Source organism: Stomoxys calcitrans, chromosome 5 (genome assembly GCF_963082655.1).
Source record: "Stomoxys calcitrans chromosome 5, idStoCalc2.1, whole genome shotgun sequence".
Taxonomy (NCBI): Eukaryota; Metazoa; Arthropoda; class Insecta; order Diptera; family Muscidae; genus Stomoxys; species Stomoxys calcitrans.
In genome coordinates this window covers 76,552,683-76,578,269 of record NC_081556.1, presented here as the reverse complement: position 1 = coordinate 76,578,269, position 25,587 = coordinate 76,552,683, and the positions used below count along the sequence as shown (strand labels likewise).

At 35.4% G+C, this 25,587-nt stretch overlaps 2 protein-coding genes across 4 annotated transcripts in view; one reads left to right on the top strand and one right to left on the bottom strand.

The window, feature by feature from the left end:
• Positions 1-25,587, bottom strand: part of LOC106081062 (heterogeneous nuclear ribonucleoprotein K) — a 155,132-nt gene that overhangs the window by 113,270 nt on the left and 16,275 nt on the right. Inside the window, exon 2 of one of the 3 annotated variants that reach the window (XM_059369200.1) lies at positions 2,961-3,005. The exons of the other annotated variants lie outside the window; for them this stretch is intronic. The gene's annotated coding sequence lies outside the window, so the exon portion shown is untranslated. The remainder of the gene's footprint in view (positions 1-2,960; positions 3,006-25,587) is intronic. 3 annotated transcript variants of the gene reach the window in all.
• On the top strand, positions 13,412-14,658 carry LOC131997740 (putative nuclease HARBI1). The gene is made up of 3 exons (XM_059369203.1): positions 13,412-13,530; positions 13,587-14,013; positions 14,066-14,658. Exons 1-3 carry the CDS (start codon positions 13,412-13,414, stop codon positions 14,591-14,593), a joined length of 1,074 nt encoding a protein of 357 aa, XP_059225186.1. The 3' UTR covers positions 14,594-14,658.

The window sequence follows — 25,587 nt, the reverse complement described above, 5'->3', positions numbered from 1 at the left end:
ACAAAAATATAAAAAATAAACAAAAATATTAAAAATAAACAAAAATATAAAAAATAAACAAAAATATAAAAAATAAACAAAAATATAAAAAATAAACAAATATATAAAAAAAATTAAATTAAAAAAAATTAAATAAAAAAAAAATAAATTAAAATAAAAAAAAATAAATTAAAATAAAAAAAAAAAAAACAAAATAAAAAAAAAACAAAATAAAAAAAAACAAAATAAAATACTAAATAAAATAAAATAAAAAAAAAATAAAATAAAAAAAAATAAAATAAAAAAAAAAATAAAATAAAAAAAAATAAAAATAAATAAAGAAAATAAAATAAAAAAAGTAAAATAAAATAATAAAGTAAAATAAAATAAAAAAGTAAAATAAAATAAAAAAGTAAAATAAAATAAAAAAGTAAAATAAAATAAAAAAGTAAAATAAAATAAAAAAAAACTAAAAACAAAATAAAAAAATAAAAAAAAACAAAATAAAAAAAAACAAAAAAACAAAATAAAAAAAAAAACAAAATAAAAAAAACAAAATAAAAAAAAAACAAAATAAAAAAAAACAAAATAAAAAAAAACAAAATAAAAAAAAAAAAACAAAATAAAAATAAAACAAAATAAAAATAAAACAAAATAAAAAAGAAAAATATAAAAAAATAAATAAAAAATAAATAAAAAAAAAAAAATAACACAAAAAATAATTAAATAAAAATTAAAAAAAAATTAATACAAAAAATAATACAAAAAAATATAAAAAAAATAATACAAAAAAATATAAAAAAAATAATACAAAAAATTATAAAAAAAAATAATTAAAAAAAATTAATACAAAAAAACAAAAATAAAAATTATTACAAAAAAATAATACAAAAAAAATAATAAAAAAAATTAATACAAAAAAAATAAAAAATAATACCAAAAAATAAGTAAAAAAACTAATAAAAAATTTATAAAACATAAAAAAATATATTCTAAATTTTACAATTTTTTATTAATAGAGTTTATTTAACAACGTATGACCTTTTAATAAGTGTAGACAATGAAAAAATTAAACAAGCATTTTTTCTATGTACCTGACTGAAATAGAATAGTTTTTATTTAAAATACGAAAGAAAGTTTATTGCAAATTGCGTCTGCTGAAATATGTAAAGCAGGTATAACTGCTGTTTTAGCTAAATAAGCAAATGCCCATGAACATTTCATAAAGGAACAGGGGCAAACTTCTGACATATCAATGGATGTTGTCCGATTGAAATATAAGCTCAATGATAAGGGACATCCTGTTTATAGCCGAATCCAAACGGCGTGACGCAATGCGACGGCTCTTTTAGGAGAGGTTTCTACATGGCTGCCATACCAAATGGTACAGTACCTCACAAATGTCACCTGCATTAGGAGAGGAAAACCACCGCTGATTAATTTGTTTTGATGAAGGATAAACGTTTGCTGATAATAGCAAACACTGTCTGCTGACTGTTCGTAGTTAGTTTTGCTAATATTTCTGCTGTTATAGCAGAATGTTTGCAGTTTAAGAATAGTAGGTCGACTGCTGAAAAGGCTGTTGTTTGCTGAAAATGCCTGCTGCTCCTTTTTATAATTTAACCATGAATCGTCTCACAAACGAACAACGCTTGCTAATTATTGAATTTTATTATCAAAATGCACGCAAGCTTTTTCTATACATCGACGAAGCTCATTTTTCACTCAATGGGTACGTAAATAAGCAGAATTGTTGATTTTGGAGTGAAGATCAGTCAAAAACATTGCAAGAGCTACCAATACATCCAGAACAAGCCACATTTTGGTGCGGTTTATGGGCTGGCGGCATCATTGGACCTTACTTCTTCAAAGATGATGCGAATCGTAACGTAACTGTGAATTGTTAGCGCTACCGCTAACCATTCAATATCCAATTTTTTTTTTTTGCCAAAATGCAAGAGCTTGACTTGCATGATATGTGGTTTCAACAAGACGGTGCCACATGCCACAGAGCACGCGTAACAACGGACTTATGAAGAGGCGAGTTTGGTGAACATTTTATTTCACGCCCGAGACCAGCCAATTGGCCGTCTATATCGTGCGATTTAACATAGCTCCACATGCTATGTCGATACAGGCAAGCACGCTTCAATTGCCGCATTGGAAGACAACATTGAAGCATTTATTCGTGAGATACCGGCCGATATGTTGGAAAGAGTATGCCAAAATTGGACTAAGCGCATAGACCATATGAGACGCAGTCCCGGTCAACATTTGCATGAAATAATCTTCAAATTATATGGACCGTACTATCGACTAAAACAAAGATTTCATGAATTTTTCTAAATTTTATGTGTCTTTTTTTTGGAAAAACTTTCCTAAGCTTTTAAAAAATACCCCTTTGATATGGTCAGACCAAAGCTGTTTTGAGTAAACGACTCGTTTCCCCTTTGTAATGCTCGGGAAGGGCATTACAAAGGGAAAACGATTCGTTTGCCACAAAAACAAGTCATTCAAATCATGTTTGCCCAAATAAATGGCTTAATTGTGCTAAATAAACACAGGAGAGATGTGCACGTGAGTGTTTTTTCATTTACGCTCACAAGACGCACGACTTTTTTATGTCGACTCGCGTTTACGAGAAAAATTTCCTTGAGTGTATGAAGTACATTTTTTAATTATATATCTGTAAAATATCGAACCAATTTCACTTTCTAATTTTGCCATATATGGATTAGGAGGTCCCATAATTATAAATAATTTAGTAAAAACAAATTCACTGTGCCAATGGCCAACATTTCAAAGGAAGGCTTGGTCCTTGTCGCGGTTATTTACAGAACAAAAAAAAAACTCTTACTAAAACCGTAGTTATGGACTTTTGGTCTGGCAATGCAATTAGCCGTCTGAAGTACCAGCATTTAAAAAATGCGCAAAACCATTAATTTTCTTGTAACTAGTAACTATAAATAAGTTGTCATTACCTTTTATTTTATTTTGCTACGTTAGATTAAAGAAAACAGCAGTACCTGAAATTATATAAAAAAGAAGACATAATTAAACAATTGCAAAGATATACATAAATATTTCATTAGAGGAAAGGAGTCTAGTATTGAAATCGAAACGATCACCTATATTTACCCAACTTGGCCTCGAGCTAGAAGATTCAATCGAAATAATCTGAATAAATATAATAACTGCATTGGAGGAATGGAGTCTTGTATTGAAATCGGCGGGAGCTATGGGGGACCTCGGGCCCGGGCCCCCGAAATGATTTTGTTTATAGAAAATATTTAATTTATTCTAAACCCAAAATTTTAGTAAAACTTTTTAAAATAAAAAAAAAAATCATATTTATAATATTTTACAGAAAGAAAATTTTGATCAGACCGGGACCACCTCAAAATTATTCTTCAGTTCAAAATTTGTTCTAAAGACAAACTTTCATCACAGTTTTTTCTAAAGACAAAATTCAGCGTAACATTCTCATCAGTCCGGAGATGTCAAATGGATCATGGTGCTTTACAACCATTCCAACAAGAGTAAGTTGTAAATCACACATGTGAATTTGAGCAGTGCTCTTTAAGACGACTTGAGTCATAAGCGCAATAGAAAACAAATCAAATCTTTCTTTCCTTATTCAAATCCAACTTATCAAACGATGTCAATAGCAACAAACACAAACATATTTTGCAAAACTCTTTTCTTCGCATGCCAGTGCTGGTTTTGTGTATAGGCAGTAACCTACACCACAAGCGACGTGCCTTTCGTTTGGTTTGTCTGTTTGCGCTGTCTTTTTTTGGGTCTTAAAATCATATTGAGATTCCAATAAGATTTTAAGACCAAAAAATGAAAGCGCAAACAGGTAAAAACATTTTTTAAATTTTTTTCTAAAGACAAATTTCAATAAATATTTTGAAAGTCAACATTTTAACCTATTACGCTTGACCATCGATTCGCTTGTCCAATTTGGATGAAATTTCATATATTCATAATTTAGAGCGTTTACAGAGACGTAGTCATTTTTTTTAATTTCTTTAAGAATATTTTTTAAAGCGAATTTTTAAAATAATTTCTTATTATTTTTGAATAAATAAAAAAAAATCTTCTTTTTATTTCCTAAGCCACTATGTATTTACAACAAAAACAAAAAATAATGCTTTTAATATTTTATAAGCATTTAGCGAAGAATGTTGAATTTAATTACATTGAGATAAAGTGGCACCTGCTGATTTATCGCCATAAATGTATTTTTTATTATAGAAACCATCAAATGCAACAAGTCACTAAAATGGACTCCAGAAATCACACTCCTATTTTTGTTGGATATTTTTGAATGCAAAAAAATTGCCGAATTTCGACAAGCCAATTTCCCCCAAAACATAACCTTATATAAAGAGATAAATTGTTTTTAACGAGTTTTAGTCGTCCACTTTACACCAATCCCTATTTCATTCGAATAACTCTTTCCTAGCTCGAGCTGGAATAATTCTAAGACAGTTCCATTCTTGGGTATTTTTCTACCCTTTCGTATTTAATGGGTTAATGACATTTTCTTCAAAGACCGAGTCATCTGGGTAATTTACATTTTAAAATAATTATTTCAAATGAAATCATTTCGTTTTTTACTAGGAATTTCATAATTCAATACAGTATTTAAGGCAATTGATACGGAGCTCATAGTGTGTTAGGATCGAAATCTATCAGTCAATAGCAAGCAGCATTGATTCTAGTAGAAATTTATTAGATCTGTAGGTTTTGAAATATTTTTTTTTTTTTTAATTTTAAAATTAACCTCTGAATTATTGATTTTCTTCGGAAAAAAATCATTCTACTATGAAAAGATTTCAATGAAAAGATCTCAATACCCACATTAATTAAGGAAATGTGTTAAAATAGTTAATCGGCAGACTTTTATCTATGAAAATATGTTTTATATTACACTTACGCTTGCCGCTAGGTCATTTGACATCAATTATTTATTTATTTTATCTACAGAGTAAAAATTAGAGAGAAAAGAATGAAAAAAGTTTACAACTGCAACAACGTAGAAATCTCTGTATTACTGATTTCTAGTTCTAACACCTCTTCTTATTTTATGTCCAATAAATTAGGAAAATTTTCGATTTTTATAAAGTTCGGAGGAAAACATGGTGGATTAATGAATGTGGTCCCACGCGAACAGCTGAAAACAGCCGCCGGTACTAAAATGTCAGTTCTTTGTTTTATTTTCTCAGCAAACTACCCCATTTTTTTGCACGTTCCCTTTGCTTGAGTTTCTTTTTCTCTCATTTAACTGGTACACGTACGCAAGCGAGGGCAAGTTTCTTTGATTGTGTTGAGAACAATGCCAATCTTGAAATAACATCTTGATGACGAGGTGAGACCACTTTTAATAGTTTCGCCATGGGAGGAGAAATAAGCGGCATCATTTAAGCAGAACGTAGATGACTCGTCTTAAAAATTGGTCAAAATTTTTAATTTTTTTAAAATATTAAACATTTATGGTTCCTTAATTTGGAAATAAAAATTATTTAAACCCAATTGACCGACACAAGCAATAACCGGTGATATCATAAAACTAGTTTGAGAGCAAAAGCAAAATTTCATCACAATGCATAAAAAAAACTATCACTATTAAACTGAGATATTCGCAAAGACAAGCACATTTTGAAGGCTTTGAAAGATTAGGAACGGTCTGAAAATAGTGTGTTGGCAAGCCGTACAAAATTCAGCTCTGACTTTAACCACACGTCACCGCCGATGGGCCAATTCCTGCCACTAGTAGCGATGACCACCGAAAAAAAAGTTTGAGGTATTTTACCAACTTCACAGTAACAGAAAAATGGTGGCAATTTTCGATTTTGAAAACGTGCATGCATTCTTCAAACTTTTTTCACGCCTTATTTGACATCGAACAACATGTATAGCGTAAAAGTTCCTACTATATATTAAATTGTTTAAAATTATCTGAAGCATAGTTTATTTCTAGGGATTTCAGATATCGAATACACTGTGGAAGAATATATAATATCATTTCAATGAAGATAAAAAACGCATCATAATATTGGTAGTAAGTGCCAAGCTGCAACTCTACGAGAATATTGGATGACATGTAAGGCGTTCATAACCCCGAGTTGTGGGAAAATTTAAGTATGTTACACAAATTGCTTTTCTATTCCATTCATTAGGACAATTATTACTATATTTCTAGCTAGGACGACGGAAAAACACACATCTATATTTAAAAAAAAAAACTCACAGTGAATCGATGTGAACTCAAAATGTGGTTCGAATTTCAATTATTAATTATAACTTTTACAAAAATCCACTTAATACTACATTATGGAACTTATTGAAAGCAACAAGGAATGAAAAAAAAGTAAAAAATATTTGTGTGAGAAAATAAACATATGATTAATAATACAATTTTAAGATGATGTCGATGGTGGTGATGATGTTGATGGCGGTGCCATATAGGAATATGGCAGGAATGGTATGCACACAACCACCCACCGCATGCATTGAGTTTAAAATAAAAACATCTACAATGTATGTTATGAACTTCCAAGTACGGCATACACACATCGATCCCAGTACTTGCGTCTTGTACACTCCCTGTCCCCCCCGCCCTAGCCCTTCTGACGAACCATAAGCTCAAACCGCAAACTTGTGGTGTTGTTGAATAAGGGTGGCACCGTGGCACCCAGCAATTTATTCCTCCACTCACACGTTCGACATTTTCTAAGTAATAATGATTAATGGAACACCTTACTTCTGGCATTTTATTGTTTCTTCATACTGTATTAAAATGTTGGGAAATTATGGATTATTAAGGTGCAATTAAAGGCAATGCTAAAGAATTCCATTGCTGCTTGCTTCAAACATAAAAGATATGCGATTTAATTTCTAACCGTTGATTTCTTGTTAAGTTTCTTGTACTAATTAAGAGAATATTTATTAGCTTCAGTAAGTCATATTGATATGGATTCCTACAATGTTTACAAAAAAAATGGAAAAAAAAAACATTATCAGGCTGTCAACAAGCATTGGCTAGTGAGTAAGATTTTTAGGGCGTTTCTTTTAGGCTATAATACCTTTTGTAGTGGAGACAAGACTACATAGTCATATCTTTTATTGCATGTATAAGTTTTAGATAAAGGCTTGCTATCTTTAGTCTAAAGCATTTGTGGAACAAGCAATTTGGATGTCGAGTCCGATAGACACGTTATAAGTCAACTATGGGGGCATAAGTTTCTTTATAATTTAAATGCATGTGTTCTTCCAAGAATATTTGAATATTTTTGATAACGTTTAAGAAAAAACAAATTCAATTTACAAACTAGAGCTTTAAAAGGGAAAACAGAGTTTTAAGATGGAAACCTACTTTATAAGTTTGCTTTTTTCAAATTAGGGATGAAAGATGCGATATGTTCACGACGATGAGCGAGCAGCTATATCAGGTTAGAGACCGATTCGGACCGTATTTGACGCAGTTGTTGGAAGTCATAACAGAACATAATCTGCAAAATTTTAGCTAAATCGAACAAAAATTGTGACTTCCAGGGACTAACTTTCAGCGAAAAGCTTTCCAAAAACAACCTAACCTCGAGATTTTTTAAAACCAACGTGGTTGACTGACAGACTGACGCTCAGCCCAAAAGGCTAAAGATGGAGTAATGAAATTTGGCACGAACGTGGGTCTTGGGTCGTAGGCGCGCGACAAGAAGGGTGACTTTTTACCCAACACAAACGCATGGGGTAGAATTATGATTTTGGACTCAATTGAAAGAGCGTCTCGAAAAAATAAGATTTGTTGACAAAAATTTCCCAAAATAGTTCCGGAAGTGGGAAAAATGGTACGTTTAATAACACAATTGGTACCTTTTGGTACCTTGTTTGTTAATTGAGCTAAATCTTTGAATTTTTGGAATTTAGTTACACTGTGGCAACCTAAATTGGGATGCCAAAAGAGTTTTTGGACACTTAGAAACAAAAAAGTACCAAAAAGGTACGACATAGGTGAACTTTGCATAGGGCGAACGGGTAGAGATAGAACTTCGAAATTTGGCTAAAATGATTGTTGTTGCGAAATAAAGGGGGCAAATAAAAAATTATATGAAAAATAGTAATGTTCCATTTCATTCTTTCTTTGCGGATTGAACTAGAGCTCCGAAATTTAACATGTCGATTCTACTAAGAAATATATGCTGGCTGACAAGTCATTTTAAACACATGATACATTTTAGTACGAAATAGCTTATTTACTTTTATGGTGAACGGAGAAGGATGAAATTAAAAAAATCGCTAAAAATGATCGATGTTTTAACAAATATACGATAAGTTGTACCAAATATGAAATGTTGAAATCGTACCAGGAGTGGAATAAAAAGTACATAAGTGCTGTAATTGGTACCATTTGGTACTTCCTTTGTAGATTGAGCATCAGTTTTGAAATTTGGAATACAGGCACATCTTGGCAGTATGTACCGGTCGACTAGAAGATTTTCTTGATATTCGCACATTTTGGTACTAAAACGTACAAAGAAGAACTTTATTTACAGACTGAGCTACATCTGTGAAATTAGGGATACAGGTACATCTAGGCAGTATGTAACGGATGATTAGAATATTGTTTTGAAATTTGTACATTTTTAGGTACTAAAAAGTACAAAATAGTACTTTATTTACGGATTAAGCTTAAGATCTCAAAATTGCGATACAGTTACATATAGTTTTTTTTTTAATTTGTACATTTAGACACCAAAACTTTCAAAATGCTCTTTCTTTACGGATAAGGCTAAATCCATTAAAATTGCGATACAGTTACTTGATATTGGGTGTACCATCGGGGACAGCGACGACCGGGCTATTATATGCCCGGTATATTCACAATTTAGAGAATTTATATTGACGTAGCAATTTGTTAAAATAATTTTTGAAGTAAAAAATTTTTTATTTCCGAAGCCCCTCCAAAAAACATTTTTTTTTTAATATTTTACGACCATTTAGCGAAGAAACCTGGATTTAATGGTTTTGGCATAAAATAAAACCTACTGTCAAAAGAAGTAGGATTATTGCCATAATATTATTTTTTTTATAAAAACCATCAAATGCAACAAGACTTTAAACCCGATTCCAGAAATCCCACTCCTAAGAATTTTGAGACATTTTTTCGTTTGATTTTTGGGATATAAAAAATTGCCGACTTTTGACAACCCAATTTTTCCCCAAAACATGACGAAATAAATTGTTGTAACTAGTTTCAGTCGTCTACTTTACACCAATCCAAATATCATTACAATACCTCTTTCCTAACTCGAACTAGAATTTTTCTAAGGTAGCTCTATTCATGGGTATTTTTCGTCATTAATGCGAACCTGGCCACACGGAGCAGCAGCAAGAGCTATTGCCGTTGTCTAGCGTTCGAGCAATTAATACAACTTCCAAAAGATATTTGCACTGTGTTGGCAATCAGTGTAAAATTCAGCTCTGACTTTATGACCAAATGTTACAGCCGATGTGTCAGTTCCTGAACACAAAAGCTACCACAATTTTGAAAAAAAATTGTTTTATCGTGATCATGTTTAAAAAAATGCCAACGTCCTAGGTGGTCCAGGTGTTTCGAAAAAAAAATTCTATTAAAAAATTGAAAAAAACCCCTCTAGTTTTCAAAACACAAACCCAGATAGATCCCCCATTCAGGCTTATGTTTTTTTACTCCATATGTCACCTAATCCCATGTAAACAATATATGTGTAGCCCCCACAGCAAATGTACTAAAAATGCCGAATTCAAAATCATCTTTGCCCGAAATCAGTATTTTTGTGGTCCTCATCGACCCACCTATGCCAAGATAATTATTCTTTAAACTTGTTGTATTATCCTTACGTAACACTTTTTCTCCACCGTAGCGCAGAGGTTAGCATGTCCGCCTATGACGCTGAACGCCAGCGTTCGAATCCTGGCGAGAACATCATGAAATTTTTCAGCGGTGGTTATTACCTCCCAATGCTGGATACATTTGAGAGGTACTGTACTATTTGGTATGGCAGCCATGTAAAAACTTCTCCACAAAGAGGTGTCGCACTGCGGCACGCCGTTCGGACTCGGCTATTAAATGGAGGTCCCTTATCATTGAGCTTAAAAACCTTGAATCGGACAGCACTCATTGATATGCGAGAAGTTTTCCCCTGTTCCTTAATGGAATGTTCATGGGCAAATTTGCATTTTACAGTAACAATTGATCTAATCACGCTCCTGTAGAGTTAGTGGGATATTCTCGGATTCAGATTACATTCAAGCCCACGACCCGTCTACATAGTATTCAATCTCTATGAGCCTTTTCGTTACACTCCCGAATGTGACACTTCTACTTTATTTTGCTGTCCAAGATCATTATTTGACCTTAGAAAAACGAAACGTGATGTGTCAAATTGACCCACCTTCGTCTTCCTGATGAACAGGCAGATTTGAGAACCTTAGGTCTAGCCCAAACGTATGTCATCTCCAGGACCATTTCGGCACTTCTTCAGAGCTGATTCTTTACCCTTTTTACAATATTTGTTATGCTTTTGGCTGGTAAATTGTTGGCATTACTGCCTCTATATACTGTGGAAAATGCGTTTTCATCAAAAGCCTCAACATATCCTCTGTTGTCTCTGCCCTCGTCTACCAACGTTTCAGTTCGTCTCTAATAACAATGCCTATATAAGCGATCTAGTACTCAATAAAAAAATTAAACCATTTTTTTTATAGCAAAAAAATCGTGAATACAAAATTTCTTATATGAAAAATGTTAACAGATTTCATTCGTTTTACGCTTCTTTTGTCTGGTCACAAAATTATTTCATTTTGTTGTTGGATTCATCCAGCTTAGACCAACGGTCTTTCAATGAGCTTCAGCTATGTGGTGTGTTAAATGTATTGGGGCGGCCTGCAATGGCCGCAATTTCGTCCTTTACCAGAGAGCTCATCAGATTTCTATGCCACCAAAAGATTACATGCTTCCACCTACTCACAAAAAAGTGAGCAGTGCAATGATAGAAACATGCTTTTCGAATGAAATGTTGGGTCTTTTTCTAAAATATTGAACATTATTTTTTTAAACATGTTTTCGTGCATTTTGATATTAGAAAAACTTGCAACTTAAACACCAAATTTTCCCATCTGTTTCTGTTATCGTAAATCACACAAAAGGAAAACATTTTTAACAATAAAATTAACAAAAATAGAAATTATAAATGTGCTATGATTCAATATTTATAGAATTCTATCGAAGATTGAGACGATTGTCAATAGAACTTTGGCACACATTTCACATTCAAGCGTACTCAATTTTGATAATAACGCAAGTTATGTATGTATTTTCTGTCGAAAAAATGTTCGCTGACTGCTGAAGGACAGACGGCATTGATGTGAATAAACAATATTTTATTATTGATAGCCTCAAACATATTGACATTTTCTATGTGGGCGAATTTTTCAATATAATCTAGTCTGGGAAATATTAAAAAATTTTATGATATGATGTGCAGATTGTCATAGAGATTGGTTGCAAATCGAATTCGTAGTGATCGTAGAAAAAACAAATGCATAGACCTTAAGTTCTCTCGCCACCTAACCTCAATACTGCAGAAGTTAAGATTTGTAAAAATGCAAAATTTGCCCATGAACATTCCAGTAAGGAACAGGGGCAACTTCTCACATGGAGAGAAGTTTTACATGGCACAGTACCTCACTAATGTTGCCAGCATTAGGAGGGGAAAACCGCCGCAGAAAAATTTTTCTGATGATCTCGCCAGGATGCAAACCCAGTCGTTCAGCGTCATAGGCGGACATGCAAACCTCTGCGCTACAGTGGCCTCCTGATTGGTATGTACGTTAAAATTTTAGTTATAAATGGGCAGGTTGGACTCGAACAGCACTCATTGAGGTGAGAGCAGTCTCGCCTCGTGGCCAAATTGATATTTACAAAGATTACTAAACAAAACATTGTAGTTTTCATTTTTGATTTCGCTGCTTGCCAGATTCGGGTTCTACAATGGGCAACTATACGGACTGGCTTGCCATTTTCCCAGACTATTTTTATTACAAATCAAAATCTTCTCTTTTGTTCAAAGGCTTTCCATTCGAATACAAAACGTCCATTTTTGTCCTGAGCAACATGGAAAATATACCAAAGAAACAAATGAGGCAACCACCAAACAATTTATTTAGCAAAAAAAAAAATCAAAGTGATGACATTTTCAATATGCGAAAACAAAAACAAACGGACCCCAAATTAGTATGTCATTATTTTGTTAGCAGTGAAATAAAATAAAAATGTCAATGAGCAGAAGTTAGTAAAAAAGGACGTCCAACCACATTAAATTAATGGTAAAATTATTTAATTGGAGGCAATTTCACTGATTTTTTATAGCTTTTTTCGGTCTCTCTGCATTTAGAGGGGGTTCAGAAACATTTATTACCTAAACAAGTACAAGAAAAATATTTAACGTAGATTATAAACATAAAGGGAGTTTCAATGGGGCCACGATAATTTTGTGCCAGGTCTCATAAAAAAAACTGTTTACTAAAGAAATATTTTTAAAATCCAGAATATAGAAAAAAATAAATATGGAGGCCACCGAGGCGCAGAGGTTATCATTAAGCAGCACACTTGAGTTCGAATCCTGGCAAGAACAAGGGTGGTTATCCATTGCCTTTCTGGCCACGATCGTGCCACTTTGCGACGTTCAGCCTCGGCTATAAAAAGAAGCAAGAAACACCCGAACAACTATCTACGCTCAAACAACTATCAATCGAGTCCGATATTACTCCGATGGGAGCTATATTTCTGTTTGCGGACTTTTTGGAAAGGGGATATTTAGAAGTGACTTTTAGGGGAGTGGCACGCACCCCATCATACTTGTGGATCGATTATGGCCAAATTTGTTACAAAAATTTTCATTTTTGTATTGAATTACAAAATGTTTGGCAAATTTCTCAGTAGCTGAACTTTGACAAGTAAAAAAAACCTTTAATTTTGGCCGGGCCGGCAACTTTGGATACCCACCACCTCGGGTATATATGAAAATTGGATAACTTCTGCACCCAAATTCGACACGGCTATTGAGTGGGCATTTAAAATTTCAACAAAATCGGGTGATAAATAAAGCTTTTATGAGCTTCAGACCCTTAATCGGCACATCGGTCTATCGCCCATGTTCTTACTTTCGACCATTTTCATTTCCGCATCGTTTTTGAAATCCGCACATTTTGTTTTCCCATGTTCTGTGATTCGAGGGGAAGTCCACTTTCGATGCAAAATCAAAAAACAGCTGATTTTGCTGTGTTTAGTGAAATTTGTAAACAAAACAAGAAGCAAACATACGTTTATTTGTTTTAAGCCGGCATACAAATTTGTTAGTTTATCAAATAATTTTTGTAAAATATGCCTGCAGGCATGTTTTTGGCTTTGTTAGCTTCTAGAAAAGAAGCATTTTATTTGGAACGTGTTAAACGTCGTAAGTTAAGGGATGCTTTTGATCCTACCGATATCCCAGATAGTTGGTGAGTTCTTGTCCACTTTAACATGTGTCATCTAAATAATACATATCATCCCATAGCTTCATTGCTCTGTATAGACTAAACAGGGAAGCATTTTCAGATGTTTTGAGAGAAGTTGGTCCATATATAAAAAAAGGAAGCATTCCAGTTAAGCTTCAATTGGCGGCTACCCTAAGACATCTTGCAGTGGGCAGTTTTCAGGGAGTCATTGCAAACGACTTGAACATCGGTATTGCACGTACAACAATGTGCAAACTATTGTGGCAAGTTATAAAAGTGCTTGAAGACAAATTATGTCCAAAATGGATAAATCTCGAAATGTCCGAAAATGAAATGCAATCGTCAAAGATGCACTTTTACGAAAAGTTCGGATTGCCTGGGGTGATAGGTTGCGTTGATGGCACACACATTAGGATAATTAAACCACCCTTGGATGCATCTCTCTACTACAACAGGAAGGGATATTTTAGCATTAATGCAATGATTGTGAGTACTACACAATTTGAGTTGATATCAAAAAACCTATTTTTCATTTAAGATTTGTGACTACCAAATGAGAATTCGTGCTATAGAGGCTGGTAGGCCAGGATCTTCTCATGATTCATTTATTTGGAATTTAAGTGAAGCCAAAATTTTCTTCACATCCCAAAGAAGGAATGGAATGCGAAACAGTTGGCTTCTAGGGGATAGTGGTTACCCACTTGAATCATTTCTCATGACTCCATTCAAAGATCCTCAACCTGGAACTCACCAGCACCGTTTTAATATTGCGCATACCTCAGCTAGGAATATAGTTGAAAGAACTATCGGCAATCTCAAGAGCAGATTTAGATGCTTACAAAACAGTGCGATTCAATATGTTCCGCAGAAGGTAGTTAAACTTGTCAACGTTTGTTGCGCATTGCACAACATTTGCAAGCACTACAATTTACGATATGAAGATATTCTTGTTGATAACGAACCCCCAGACCAAGAAGATGATATATATTCTGAGGAGAACGATGACTTGCCAAATAGCGCCGAAAGCCGAACAATTAGAGATAACATTGCATTATCACTCTCATAACTTTCACTAAAATAAATGCCAATATTTTTAAAACTTTTATTAAACAAAAAATAAGGAACTTTCAATTGCTTGTCCATTTTTTCCACTCTGGCCTAAGCTTACAAAATACTTAAAAATAATAAAAACAACAGAAAAAAAATGTAACTTTGAGATCGCATTTAGTTCAGGTACGCACTCGGTCCAAAGCAAGATTTAACTGCCAAGATTTTAGTCTTCACCAAGACCAAGCTTTAGCTTTTCTACCTCCAGAAATTTTATTTTGATCTCATTTTTGGTGACTAGACTTCGCTCTAATTGAATGTTGTGGCGTTTCATTTCGTGGAGCTCTTCTCTTTTAATAGATTCTATTGAAGTCAAAGTTTCACAAACTTTTTTTAAATCATTTGACACCGTTTCCTTGAGTTTCACCAATTCACTTAACACATTTCCGATTCTATCTAGATGTTGGTTTTCTTCTTCGACGATGGAATTAATGTCGGGAACAACACGCCTACGCTTTGAAGTTGAGGGAGTTGATGCTTCAAAAACTTCATCAATTTCTTCCATTTCTGATGGTATTTCTTGTTGACTAATAGTATTTATTTCCAAGTTTTCTTTATTCGCACCCGACATCAATTTTTGAGCCCCAAAATTATTAGCAGGTTTTATACCATCGACCACTTTGTGTAGGCCACAAATAACTGCTATCTCTTCTTCTATGCGTGTAAGCACATACTGGTTAAATTGGCCGCCTCCAGTAGTACGCGTTTCTATTTTATTGTGAGCCAACTTCTTCCTTATATTGCATTTTAAGTCAATCCAAGTCTGTAAAGTAAAAGAAATAAATAAACTCACTCTGGCATTAAAATTGCATTAACAAACCTAAAAATGTGCGCTCCGCTTGTCAAAAAATATTTTCTGCCAAATCATACATTCACACGACCAAATTTAGAGCTGAATCAAACATACCAATGGCAAACAAAACAACATTTTTTATTTAATAATTTGCAGTTAATAAAGAAAATTTTTTTTACTTTTGGAAGCATAAATTGGAAAAAAACATATGCAGTTTTTATTTTATAAAGCTTTCCTAAGGAGAAAAGTTCTTTTTAATGGAAAGAAAAGCGGAATAGATATCAATCCGCCAGGGTGTATGCAGTCGGAATGAAACCTCATTTTTTTTTGTGGAATCGTTTTGCAGAACAACACAAAATAGAAATCGAATCACATTCGACCAAAATCGAATTGTAGAACAGGGCCGTATATAACAGTTATATCTAAATATAGTCCGATCTGACCCACATTTGGGTCCAATGTTAGGAGGCATAAAACTACTCAATGTTTCAAATTTCAGCGAAATCGGTTAAATAATAAAGCTTTTATGAGCTTCAGACCCTTAATCGGCACATCGGTCTATATGACAGCTATATCTAAATATAGTCCGATCTGAGCCACATTTGGGTCCAATGTTAGGAGGCGTAAAACTATTCAATGTTTCAAATTTAAGCGAAATCGGTTAAAAAATAAAGCTTTTATGGGCTTTAGACCCTTTATCAGCAGATCGGTCTATATGGCAGCTATACCTAAATATAGCTTTTATGGGCTTTAGCCCCTTTATCGGTAGATCGGTCTATATGTCAGCTATATCTAAATATAGTCCGATCTGAAGCAAATTTGGTTCCTATGTTAGGAGGCGTAAAACTACTTACTGTTTCAAATTTCAGCGAAATCGGTTAAAAAAATAAAGCTTTTATGGGCTTTAGACCCTTCATCAGGAGATCGGTCTCTATGACAGCTATGCCTAAATATAGTCCGATTTGATCCATATTTAGGTCGGATATCAGGAGGCTTAAGATAACCCTCTGTTTTAAATTTCAGTGAAATCGGGTAATAAATAAAGCTTTTATGGGCTTCAGGCCTAAAACTACTCACTGTTTCAAATTACAGCGAAATCGAATGAAAAAGAAAGCATTAATGGGCATTAGACCCTTTATCGGAAAATAGGTCTATATAACAGCTATATCCAAATATGGTCCGATTTGGTCCGTTCAAGAACTTAACCATGTGCATCAAAAAGACGTATCTGTGCCAAATTCCAAATTTCAGCTCAATATCTCAATTTTTGAAGGCTGTAGAGTGATTACAACAGACGGACGGATAGACACACGGACATCGTTAAATCGTCTTAGAATTTTACGACGATCCGAAATATATATACTTTGCAGGGTCGGAAATTGAAATTTCGATGTGTTGCAAACGGAATGACTAAATGAATATACTTCCTATCCTACGGTGGTGGTTGTAAAAATACTAATATTTTAATTCGTGGTTTTGTCTCCTGGTAACACAGCTGTAGTCGAGTTGCAATCCATAATCGACCCATTGGTAGCGCATTCACTTTTCATTCTTAAATACCTTTTATTTAAGTCACATACTGTACCTATCGGTTTACTTCCGTTTAGAGTTTTCTTTTGGAATTCTGATTCTTATTCTATGCCAATTGCCTTTCACTTGAGTCCCATAATTGACCCGATAGGTCCACTTTTCATTTGGATGGTACTTTTGGGTTAAAGAGGAGGGTCCGCCCCTACCTCCGATATTTAGAGATTATATAATCGATTATTCTTCCAGACAACCCTACAAAATCTTTGAATATTTCAAGAAAATCGGTTCAGTCACTTTCGGGCCCAGACCGAACAAACAAACACACTTTGATTGTTATATAATAAATAGATCTAACAGTACGGAAAAAATAATTGTAAAGGCTGCTTTTGATAATTGCGTTCAAACGTCATCTGAGAAAGTGAAAAATGTTCAGTATACTCTGCCATTTTTCACTAAAGAGCAACGACTGCTAATCGTTAAAATTCATTATCAAAATTAGCATTGCCTCAGCTCGATGGAAATCCACATTGCTGACCAAATGGATATGTTAATAAGGAAAGCTGTCGGATCTAGGGTGAAGAACAGCTGCATGCAGTACAAGAGTTACCGACGCATCTCAAATAATTGCCCCAATTGGACATATTTGATATGTGGTATCACACATGCCACACAGATCGTGAATCAATGGAAATATTGGAGGATGAATTTGATGAGCAGTCTATCTCTAAAAAAAAATGCGCACAACATTGTGGAACAGCGAAAATCCAATGGGGTGGATCCAGATCGTTATAAGACGAGGCTATTACTGGAAGGAAGTAAGGAGATGAGTATAGCTATTGGTATCATAACGGGACACATAGGACTACGAGCTCATTTATATAAAATCGGTCTATTTTTTTAGTTTATATGTGCCTATGCCCCAACTGAAGACAAGGGCAATATATGCTACGAACGATTTACTTTTTTCAACAGTCCGAAAGAATGCCTCCACAAAGGATCGCGCTATAAGGAATTGTGGCTAAGAGATGAAATTTCAAACCTAGGCGACAGAAACTGGAGAAGCTCAAACAATTCTGTGAGTGCGACACCGATAATGAACGCCCCCTTGTGTTGGCTGTTTGGGATAGTGGATGCCTACTACGGCCTAGTCGGTGATACTTTTTTCGGTCTCTATGTCAGTTTTTCGTTATCTTATATTTCTCTACCTGCTTGTGTCTCTCTCTCTATTTCATTTCATTCCAAACGAACACAATGGAGGTCTCCAAGCTAAGCGGTTGGCAACTGCAGTTGCGTTTCCTTTAACCTTTGTGTGTTCTGCCGTATAATACCAAAAAAACAGTGACAATTAAAAAAATAGGTCGTAAAAAGGAGTTTTCTTGACAACGTTTGGACAACAACAAAAGAATGTCCCACATAGGATCGTGAAACGGATAATTGCCATTTGCGTCTATTGCTCAACGGGCCATCAGAAAATTAATGACTCTGCTCAAGATTATGAAAAGTCCATTTTGATAACCCCCATGCAAATGACCATAGGACATTTAGGGCGAAAAGGAGCACGATAGCTTTGAAGTCCCCACTTCATATTCATGGGGGGAAACGAAATGACAAGTACATTTAATTTTTGGCTTAAAAACATAACCCTGGAGAATAATTTTAACACCCATCCCATACACATTTGTGGGCCAACAAGAATTGCCTCGCTCATTATTGTGCTATTATACATAACTTCAGAAGAACAAGTCAAAATGTCTCAAGGGTCTTGCTAGATCCTCTATGGAGAAAATCCCGAAACACAAGCATTCGGATTAAAACTTTTTTCTATAATGTATTGTAGTTGACTGAAAGCGAGAAAGAGAAGCGTTTGCAAGGATAATGATGATATGAGAAGATTGACAAGCGGTTAGCCATTTGGTTGAATGGCTAACCACACATGTAGTCATGAGAGCAGGTAGTGCTTCAGTAAGGCACATACAAACAAACACAGTCCAGCTCATTTTAGCTGTTCTTCCGCACAGTTGAAACCTATCGACACTTATATTCCAGCAAGAGCCTTGCATACCATAAAGACCACAACTAGTACTAGTCCACGGCTAGCAAAGCTTCGTGCAAAGACACAAAATGATAGCACGGAAACACACATCTAACCACATTGACATTCAGATGGATGAACGAGCAGAACATAAAACTCTGAATTAACAGAGCAACCAAGTATATAAACTCCACAAAAAAAATTCAAAAAATATGGAAAGGCCCCGGGAAAAACAGACAAGTGAACGGAAGGAAGGACGAACGAAATGTTTGACACGCAAAGTTTAAAGCGCCTTAAACAAAGTGCACCACATTCATAACCATCCTTGTCGGCATCGACAGAGAAATCGTTGACGAATGGTGTACGAAAAAATTAAACGGAAACAACTACGGAAGGAAGGCTGGCTGTCCAGCACACAGAAGGAGTAAACATTACCTGTTTTTATTATTTTTTTTCTTGTTATTTTTCACCCCCCGCTTTGTCCAGCATGAATATGCTCAATTCACAGGACATACATACTTGTAAGTGAACAAAAAGGAGAACATGTACATAGTCCTTGGGTCACACACTCTATAATTTAGCGGAAAATATTAAATGGAAGTTATATCCTATGACAATTACTAACAAAATAAAACACCAGACCAGAACTAGCTCGCACTCTGACTTGGACTTGTACACCACAACCACTAACCACAACACAAACCAGTGGTAGTGGCAGCAATAGCGACAACAACAACAACAACAAAAATAAGAGTTGCCTACAGCACCACCATAATAATCATTGCGACCTGGACGTGGACGTGGACGTGGACATGGACATGAACATGTCATGAGACAGCGAATACACAAACGAACAAACACATGTTTCTAAATTACTGTGAGTCCTTACAGCGCTAAATAATGAAGAATGCATAGAAATAAAAGCTAACATGTGCTCTCTCCACCGTCATACAATGCTTGTGTTCAATTGTGTGTTAGTGACCAGCCAAGGACCAACAGCGAATGACAATATGATTGCGGCGGCAGTTATTGTAAACACTTTACAATAATACAACCAACAATGCCAACATTTGCTACTAATGGACGCGGTTGGATTTGACTACGCAGCCAACCGCCCCCCCCCCCCCCCCCCCTACAGGATTTAAGACGCTAAGCAAAAGGTGACTAAATGATGTATAACAAAAGTAGTTGTCCTTCATAGCCTAGAGAGACTATAGTTACTATAACATAGTACGATACATACACAATTCTCAGGGATTTTAAAGAGTCGAGAGATCGCACAAAATGGTTTTTACTGGCGTCTAGCATGTTTAATTTGAAATAAAAATTGAATTCGAGCCAAACCAATTAAAGAAGTGCCCTAAAATTAGGGTTTGTTTGCACAATCTAATTGGAACTGTTGACAGTGTGGTGTAGGTGCCAATTAAAGGAATGTTTCCCAAGCCAGCTCCATCCGAAGCAGAGATGGTCTGTATGTCCGTTTTTTAAGTTTTCGACAGTCAAAAACTTCATATACCTGTAAAAAAGGCATAAAATATCAAAACATGGACCGATATAGCCCATTTACAATCCCAACCGACCTACACTAATAAGAAGTATTTGTGCAAAATTTCAACAGAATTCCACTTTGGCTACTATTTTTTTTAGAGAATATTATAGAGGGTTTTCCAAAAGGGACTTGACAACTTTGAATTTCATTTGTGAACGCACTCTTACACTAATCCTCGAACTGTCACTTTTAATTTATTCAGTAAACTCAACATATTCATCATTGTTAAGTACACGAACGATCAAGTTTGTGAATCATAAAAATTTACTACCGAATTTCGGAGTCGATGACTGCTACTTTTAGAGCGAAATCAAGGCAAAGCCATCTTCAGTGACGAATCTTATGTTTGCCGTATTGGGTTCGTCAACAAGCAAAATATGCTTTATTGGTCGGATGAAACCCCATAGGTGCTTCATGAATCAACACTTCATCTACAAAAAATAATTGTTTGCAGCGGTTTGCATGCCGGCGACGTCATTGGGCCATACTACTTCGTCGACGATGGCAATCGTCACCATACCGTGAATGGACAACTCTACTGCACTAGCTCACTGATTATTTTTGGCATGATTTGGAAGATACAGACCTGGAGGACATGTGATTTCAATAGGTGCCGCCTTGTTCGTCAAGTCATTGGTCATTGCCAACAAGCCGACGATGTTGCAAGAGCTCAAAGCCAACCTTGAACGGAAAATGGGGATCGTTTCGGCTAAAATGTGTGGCCGAGTCATCGACAATTAGGTCAAAAGATATTCACAAATGCAAACGTGCCCGCGGTAGCCATTTGAACGAAGTCGAGTTCCTTTTTTGAAACCCCGATCTATTGTTAATGTCTATATTTCAAAGCATAGGAGAACGTTCACCTCCTATCGGTGTCCCTCTATTGACAAATTTCTGTAGATCCACAGATCCCAAGCCTACCAAAAACATCTTTGAGTAAGTTATTATTCAACTTTCTTACGGTAGCATAAATGCAACCACAATGTCAAGCAGTGAGTGAGTTTTCTATATAGTCGTCTAGGTCATGAAGGGCTAATTCTGTGGACTTGCCTCTGCTATAGGAGTGATGTTGTCGAGACAGCCGATATTTTGGAATCTTCGCCTTAGCCCTGTAAAGGCATCATTATTTATTGTATACTAACGTCATGCTTCGTCGTTTTGGCTATGACCTATTTTTGAGCGCTGTAAATTGCATCGTGAGCAAAAATGAGTTCATTCCTAATTATTATTAAATAAAAATTCATACATCAGTTTTTTTATGATAACTTAAATTTATCATTTCACATCTTCTTTTAATTGACATAGATGATCGAAAATAATCGCGCGCCATTGTTTTGACAAAGGATGACTATCCAGGGTTAACATATGTGACCGCAAACTTTTCTAGAGTCTATGTAAAAGGAATGACAGACTAATAGGATGAACATATTTTTGCTTCGCGTGGTACGGTTTTCCTGCTTCTGTTGTGAAAAAAACCTATTTGTTTCTGCATCCCATTTACCATATCTTTGTTGACTACAAAGCCACCTTCAATACTCCTTTACATTGAAACGTATTTCAAGTCATGTCTGAGTTTGGTATCTCTGCAAAATTAATAAGACTCTGCAGGATGACACTTCCTGATACGCGTTCCTATGTAAGAATACGAAAGAATCTCTCCGAACCATTCAATACCAAACGAGGTTTCAGACAAGGAGACAGCTTATCGTGTGATCTCTTTAATATCCTGTTGGAGAAGATTATACGGGATGCCTATGCCGACGACATACTATGCCAGTCGGTCGGAAGTAGTAACTGCAGCCTTTGAAGGAATCAAAAGAGAGTCAGTGAAAATGGGTCTGGGTCTCCCAGAACACCTTATACAACCGAGCAGATAAAGAAAATAGAGAAAGTTTGGAACCACAACTTTGAGACAGTCAGTAACTTTATCCATCTCGGCACTGCTTGGAATGGTATTCTACCTTCGGCTAGTGGAACAAATGTTCTGTCAAAGCCAATTAAAGTACGTAAGTCTCTGCATTCCATAGATGTAGAATATGATACGCCGATGCAAACCATATCTGCCTAAGCAAAGTAGCCAATCTATTGGCCATAGCTTGCAATTCGACTGGTGATACATTACCACCCAAAGAATTATTGGCTCATACACTGATCTCTTCCGGCGTCTAGTTGTCGTTATAGTTTCCAGGTAAATGTTTGTTCACGAGTAATTCTAGTTTTTCCCCACTAGGCATTGTCCAAACGTTTTCGCGATAGGTGTGGAGTATTAGGTCTTCCGTAACCTAGAGGCCTCGGCTGTAATTTCCAGATTTACAGATGTTCCCGACCTGTGGTGGCCTTTAGGCTTTCGCTTTATTGAAAGCTGGTTACCAGTACAACTTCAATGCTTTGAGACAGAAGATGAATGTATCGATTACCCCTTGCAAGTATACAGGCTCTTTGTCTACGTTTCGCCTGCATCAATCACGAAATTAAATGATGGCTTATTGATTTTTTAATGGAAACTGCTTCAATCACGAACCTGATAATATCAATCAACGTTTTTGAAGATGTTTTTTCTCTTTCGAAACGAGCTTTATGATCGGCGATTTTTGCAATGGAAGAAAAACCACAGATCACAACACATCAACCAATGTGGGACGCGTTTCGTCCTTGCTTAGGGGAATTTTTCAACCACATTAGGTGTGGAGACTTTAAGAGCCATATAATGATAGATTGTACCTTTATCGAATATAACGCAAAAACGTGTTTGCGATGTAAGTAAAACATTAACACCTTTCACTCTAGCTGTTCTTTTCCACCGCATGTTAATTTTCGTTGAGAAAAAGCGTGGCACTACTCTTTCTTTGGGTGCTGGAAACTCACGATGTGGACTATACCAAAGAGGATTGAAATAACAAAATTTGACAACAAATGTCAAGCACCGACACCTATAGGTGGTCATTTTATTTCTTTACAAAAGCAAGGAGCTCTGCCGAAAAAAATAAAAAAAAATCAAGTTTACAGCAAAAAGAAAAGGAATAAAAGAAAGAAGGATACACATATTGGAAGCTAAGACTGCCGAAACCCTATATACGTGCATTAAGCCATAGTTTCCCTCACGGGAAAGGAAATAAAGCATATTTAGAAAAGGCAAACGACGCAAACTGCATGCCATTGAGAGCAGAATTCTGCTTGTGCCATGTTCCTAGACAATTTTCATTAATCTATATTCACAAGCGCCACCAACCAGTCTGTCTATATGCGAAGTTCAATTTCTTTATCTATATACAATTTATCTATGCTTCACCTCACGCAGGTGTAGCAATGTTGCCAGCATTCCCCTCCTAATGCTGGCAACATTTGTGAGGTACTATCTCTCCAAAGAGGTGTCGCACTGCGGCACGCCGTTCGGACTCGGCTAAAAAAGGAGGCCCCTTATCATTGAGCTAAAAACTTGAATCGGACTGCACTCATTGATATGTGAGAAGTTTGCCCCTGTTCCTTAGTGGAATGTTGATGGGCAAAATTTGCATTACACCTCACGCAGATGCTATCCCTGCTGCTGCTGTCAAAAAGAGAAGTTTCACCTGTTTCGTAGAAAGATATTTATGGGAAATGGAGACTACCTATTAAAATGGCGGTCATCAATTTGCGTGTTTAAAAAAGCAAATTATAAAATCGATTTAAAGGGAAGTCGGGACGAACACGTTGCACTTGCAACACTTTAATTGAACCTGTTAAGAATTGGGCGCTATCCGTAATAATTCAATCAAATCAAATAGCGACATTCCTTGCCAGCAAATTCGAAATGGATGAAATACTTACAAATATCGAAAACTCTACAGAGTGGATAATAACCAGTTCCGATGTTCTTCATGTCCTTTCCGGAATTTGTCGTTGTTCAGCGCAATGTTTAGATTTTTACTCCAAATATGACAAAATATCGAAATTATTATTGTTGTGGGTATAACAATTTCTGAGGTTGTTATTATTCTCCCCAGATTTTAAACAGAAGCGTTCCCCGCTCAGTTTAGGTTAGGTTTAAGTGGCATTGTGCCATTCGAATCACTTAGACATTTTCGTCTATTGTGATAAAAAAGGAACAGAAGAAGGAAGATGCCTTCTACTTCCTACCATTGAACCATCCAAATCGCTTTAAAAAGCCCAACAAATCGCAAATGTTCACATCCGCCAAATCAGACAGGTTCTCAATGAAATGAGAACCTAAAGTGGAACTCCTTCCGATTGCTAGTGCGAAACACATACAGAAGGTGTTCTATAGTCTCTTCTTCTTCGATGTCCTCACAGCTTCTGCAAAAGTCGTTGCTGGCAACCTTCAGTTTTACAGCATGTTTTCCGATTAGACAGGGACCTGTCAATGACGGACACAATGACTGAAACGTCTGTGCCAGTGACAGCAAAGCGACTAGAAAAGATTTTGATTTTTTCCCAAATATGACAAATTACTAGGTCACGCAGGGGACACCAATGAAGACTTTGTCATAATCTCCAGTGAAGCCATTTTCTTCCCTGATACTACCACACCAAAAGATGTTCTTTAATATTTGGTGGCAGAATATATATTATCATGGTTCGCCACCAATATGTCGACATCACCATTATTTTTATTGCTGCACCAAAATGTGGTCAAATAAAATAAAATTTGAACCGCAGACACACTTTTGGACACAGACCAATGACACAGGGCTTCTGCTTCATTTATTGGCAGCATATAAAACACCACGCAAAGTTTCAAAGGGAAAGAAAGTCCTCCGGTTAGGAATGGTAACATGTAACACATCATAAAAAGCTTGTCTCATCATCAACAAAATAAACGCCCCACCTCTCCCAAGTCTCGAAAGGACATTTACCAGCAATATGGTCTTGCTGGTAAATGTTAGTTAGAAAAAACGGTCGTAGTTATAGGTAAATGCCACCCACCTTCATCTTACCCCAAGACGCTACATCAAAACGCATTTAATTATGGTGTCAATATTTACCCATGTCGTTTCATATTGCGGTTTGAAGGATTCGTCGAAAATTAGAGGAGAGTTGGAGAGCACAAAT

Bases quoted from the DNA above. Each gene is read 5' to 3' on its own strand.
- LOC131997740 (XM_059369203.1), top strand. From the start codon at position 13,412: ATGCCTGCAGGCATGTTTTTGGCTTTGTTAGCTTCTAGAAAAGAAGCA. The intron at 13,531-13,586 runs GTGAGTTCTTGT...ATCATCCCATAG, and splicing joins ACCGATATCCCAGATAGTTG to CTTCATTGCTCTGTATAGAC. The intron at 14,014-14,065 runs GTGAGTACTACA...TTTTCATTTAAG, and splicing joins TTAGCATTAATGCAATGATT to ATTTGTGACTACCAAATGAG.